The sequence below is a fragment of the Poecilia reticulata genome, linkage group LG21 (genome assembly GCF_000633615.1).
Source record: "Poecilia reticulata strain Guanapo linkage group LG21, Guppy_female_1.0+MT, whole genome shotgun sequence".
Lineage (NCBI taxonomy): Eukaryota > Metazoa > Chordata > Actinopteri > Cyprinodontiformes > Poeciliidae > Poecilia > Poecilia reticulata.
In genome coordinates this window covers 5369255-5374149 of record NC_024351.1, presented here as the reverse complement: position 1 = coordinate 5374149, position 4895 = coordinate 5369255, and the positions used below count along the sequence as shown (strand labels likewise).

The window sequence follows — 4895 nt, the reverse complement described above, 5'->3', positions numbered from 1 at the left end:
GAGGGCGTGTTTCCCTTCTCTGCTGTATTCAAATTAGGGAAAGGTCCTTAGCTAAGTTCATTTAAATCTAGTTAACTTTGTTCCAGTAAAAAACTGTTTCTAAGATCAAAGAAGTGTTATTTTCTTTTGAATGAAGACAGATGTTTTTTATGACCTTGTCCCAAGAGAAAGCTCTACTCTGTTGGCAGGACCACATTGTTTTACACCAGCTGTTAAATCTTATCAAAGTGGTCAAAAAGGATAAACTCACACACAGAGACGAAGCCTGTGAATGGCTGCTCAGTCCACAGAGAAACTAGCTGTATTCTAAATTAGAGAGAACTACAAGCTAAGTTATTTTAATTCAACTTAGTGTATAATGTTTCAATAGAAATATCCTAGGTAAGAGATTACGCTAATTGAACCATGGATATAATTTGAAGTGAATTTCCTTATTTTGAAACACCATTAATTTGATCTAATATTGAACATATAGTTAAGTTTTTACAACTAGCTTATTTTAAATTTATGTTCTTAACACTGGTTAATTTAGAAAGAAGTGGATGTTTTAAAATTTGTTTGCAGACAAGAACATTGTTTCTCTTAAGATGGGTTAAAATTTTAACACAGATTTAGAAAAGAAAAGAAAATAATCAAATGTTGAGGTAGTATCTGAATCTCATTGGGTTGCAATCATTTTATTATTAGAGACGAAGTCTGGAAACAACCAAATTAAATGAGTGTTTCTGGCTCTTCCTGGAGAAATGGCTCATGGTCTTTTACCAAAGACAAAATTCTGATGCTACTCCATTTTTGTTTACGTTTCATGAAGAAGGAAGTTGCTGTCAGTGGCTTCTTAAGAGGTTTTCGTATCGTTTCCCTCTGTGGTTCTCATGGTAGTATAGCCACAAGTGAGGAGGGGAACAGGTTTTTCAAACGGTTTGGTTTATTTGACACAGAGTCGTGTGAAATTGAACCACAGCAGCTGAAAATGTAACAAATGCTGAAACTTTGGTCCCCAAACCAACTGAGTCTACCGGACTGTCAGGTATGAAAACAGTCTTAATCCACTGAAGTGGATGACTTCTGCTGATAACTGAGAAAGAGTGAGATGTGTTAAATGAGCAATTCTGATTCACAGGCCTATGATAATAACCAATTCTGTGTGTTTTGTATAGAACAGTGGTCTCAAACTCCGGTCTTTGAGGGCCGGCGTCCTGCACCTCTTATATGTCTCCTCTTCATTACACCTGGCTCTAATATGAACTCATTAGCAGCTCTGTAGAGCTTGACTATACACTACTGATTCAGTTTCACTAATTAATTCAAATGTGTAGGACGAGGGACACATCTAAAAATTGCAGGACTCTGGCTGTCGAGGTCTGTAGTTTGAGAGCCGGTATAGAAACTGCTGCTGGAGGCTGTGAATGAATACCAACAGATCGTGGAGCTTAGAGCTGACATTTATTTAGTTGGAGGGTCCGGTATCAGTGTGTTTGTCAAACAGAACCAGCTATAAACTCAGTTTTAATCTGGAATATGTTTTTTTTTTCTGCAGGAGTGTAACCATGATGACGAAGAGGAAGGTGTTGAGGTTTATGAAAACTGATTTCTGCTGCTGTCGGGCAGAACTGATCAACAACTTCAGCTTCCAGCAGGAATGAGAGCACTGCTCATGATGAATATCTCATTATATTTAACACCAGCAAGCAATAATAGAAAAACTGATTATCTTAAAAAGTTACATCTCTTCATATCAGTTTTTGCCTGAAACTTCATTTCTGAAGCCTTTTGCTTTGTGTCTGACTCCCACAATATTCCTACTGTGTCCTGTGTTTATTATTTGGGGAGTTTAAATCTTAACAATGAATGAAAATATATACAAGATGTAACATGAAATTTTTTCAATAAATTTTTAATCTAAAAATATGTCCGACTCTTTATAATATAATGAAACAGTCCAAACGATTCAATTTGACCACAAATCYAGTCATAAATGACTCTCTTTGACCACCAGGGGGAGAACCAACTGTTAATGATATTATTGTAGTCTAAATATCAGGGAAATTTCATATTCCAATTGTCTATCAATTAAAAATGGTTTCATGGTTGCTTATTGGAAAACAAAATATCCAGCAAAAATGTATTCAGTCAAGTTATTAAAAATATTAATATCCTGTGGGTGATTTTATTTGTTGCTTTCTTCTTTGGTTTGAGTGAAAATCCTTTATAACATTTATAATAAAACTTTAGCACCTTCATTGATTAATTATGTTAATCCATTGACATTACACCAACGCTCCACGAGGGGGCAGCACAATTAAGGTCCACTGATTCATACAGCTTCCGTTTCTTCTTTAATGTTCCTCCATATTGTCTTTAAATATGTATTTCTACTTGTAAATTATTTACAGAGAAAAATATGTATTTTGGTTATATGAGTAAACTGTCAATATATTTGTTGTTTAAATATTTTATTGAATTAAAGTGCATTTTTTTAATTCAAAAATTCTGATTTTTTTTTTTTTCCATTTGTACTGTTTAAATAAACAATCAGAGGAGTTATTTTAATAAATGTTCTTCTAATCCACATTTCCTTTGGAGACATTTTGATGTTTTTTTTTTTGTGACCTAAACTGACCACTCAGATATAAGGAAGTCAACATCGCCCTAATGTGTTGTCATGGAAACTTTAATGACATCAATCAATGTGTTAACCACAAATGCTGCTGATCATTGGTGGACAAATATATCTCCTCTGCTGCTGCTGTCACTTTCTCAGAAAAACACTTCCTCTTCAGTTCTCAGAAAAAAAATTACTTAAGTTAAAATAAGGAACAACAGACATGAGAGGAGAAACATTTCAGTCCGTTCCAGTAATATAACTTTTTCAGAACGTTGCAGAGAGAACATCAGGAGAATACTTCTGGTGAGTTTTCTCTTCACTTTTCATCACTTCTAAATACAAGAAATAATATTTTCATTGTCTCTTTCCTCAGTTCTTTTGCTGATCAAAGTTATGCTTCCTGGATTTAATGTTTAAGTAAAAATTAATGATTAATATACCTCAGACATAAAAGTTGTTTTTCTATTTTTCTCTTAGTGTAATCGTCGAATCCTGAGTTTGTAAACGTCTGCAGCTAATTTAACAAGTATAAACGGTTAAACACACAGGACACAGTCACTGACAGGAAGTGATGCCACTGAAAACTGCAAATGAGTTTATTTTAAGAGGAAATAACATCAGAAACTGAATCATTTGTGAAAATAACAGCAGCAGTAAAACACCATGGCTGCTTTCAGATGGATTAAAATGATTTTACTTCTGATCCTAATGCTTCAGTTTATAGGTAAGAATCAAAATTACAAATTTTCACTGAAACAACTGTTTTACAACTTTAACTGGTAGTCATTACATGTTAGTGTTTTCATATTTTGTTGAAATTTTATTTTGCATTTTAGCAGCACAAACTGAGACACAGCCAACCTTCCTTACTGTCAGAGGTGGAAATGACGTCACTTTGCCTTGTGGAAACAGGAGAGACACACATGATGAATCTGATGGAACTATTTGGCTCTTCAATCATAAACATACATCTGAAACAAAAACACTGGTCAAACTTGGAAATTCTCACAGAGAAATGAAAACCATATCAGACAGACTGAGTGTTACAGCAAACGGTTCTCTGCTTCTACGTAACGTCACAGAGGATGATGGGGGCCGGTATATCTGTCAATGGACCAAATCAGGACAACCAGATCACTTTGTAGTGTTTCTGTATGTAATTAAAAGTGAGTATTTACATCATGTAAAATCTAAATTTGTAATGTTACATTTATAACACAGTAATAATGTAGCGATTAAGTTAATACAGTATCTTTTCTATAATTTCTCTATTTTCACCAGTTATTGAGCAGGAGAACCCAGATAGCGTCGCCTTGATCTGCTCTGTGGTCCAATATGATCACTGTCTACATGAGGTGGAGTGGATTTATGAGGGGAAAGAGGAAAAACCCTCAGATATGGTGATATACTCACATTCCTGCTCTGCCACTGTGACATTTCCAACATCTCACCTTCGTCAGAAATTTGACATTTATCAGTTATTGACGTGTAAAGTCACAAGCTCAGTCACTACAGCAGTTCAGCTGTTCCCCTTCAATCCTCAGACCTCAGGTAAGAAAATGTTTGTATTCATGAAATATTTTAAATCATCTGTAACAATTTGATCTGTTATGAATTCAACTTTATAACTGATACTCTGACAATCAATTTTAAAATACTGCAAGTTAATGACTTGATGCAATCTGTTGGGTTTCCATAAAAACGTTTTAACTACTTTGAATATTTATGTGGGAAACTATAGGATTAGTTGGAATGAATGTGAGATGGCACTTTTTAAATCTCTTATCCTCTTACCCCCTAAGGGGGTATAAATAAATTTCCGCCTGACAAAAACACACAAAAGTAAATCACTTATAGCCTCACAGCTATTAGATTTAATAAGAAACTTTTGGTATCTCTGTAAAGGTAAGATGTCATAGAATGGTTTTCTGGTGTCAGCACCATTGTAGCTTTGACCCTGCCTGAAATATTAGGGACAAAATACAAAATATTTTGCATTTTTTTGAACCTCGCCAAAATTTTCTTTGAAATAAACATTGAAAACACTACCAAAATAGTATTTGTAACAGAAAAAAGTAGTACAGACTTTTAAATCTAAATGTTGTGTAAAAGTATACCAAATTTGGACTCAATCAGATGAATCATATTTATTTTAGAATGGTATTAGTGAGAAATTTCTTAGGCGGAGAGGCCATTTTGGCACATTTATCCAAAATGTCACCAAACTGTGCCAAATGTGTTTTTTACATCAATACTGGGGGTTTGTTAAAATTAAATAGCTTATTACCAT

The 4895-nt window shown here is 34.2% G+C and overlaps 1 protein-coding gene across 4 annotated transcripts in view; it reads left to right on the top strand.

Moving 5' to 3' along the window:
• The first annotated feature begins 2673 nt into the window (after positions 1 to 2673).
• Positions 2674 to 4895, top strand: part of LOC103457212 (uncharacterized) — a 7555-nt gene continuing 5333 nt past the window's right edge. For 2 of the 4 annotated variants that reach the window (XM_008397180.2, XM_008397176.2), the window contains exons 1-4: positions 2674 to 2908; positions 3083 to 3329; positions 3442 to 3771; positions 3887 to 4156. In XM_008397180.2, coding sequence (XP_008395402.1) covers positions 3269 to 3329; positions 3442 to 3771; positions 3887 to 4156 — 661 coding nt within the window. In that variant the 5' untranslated portion in view covers positions 2674 to 2908; positions 3083 to 3268. The remainder of the gene's footprint in view (positions 2909 to 3082; positions 3330 to 3441; positions 3772 to 3886; positions 4157 to 4895) is intronic. The other 2 variants (XM_008397178.2, XM_008397179.2) reach the window with 2 other exon arrangements.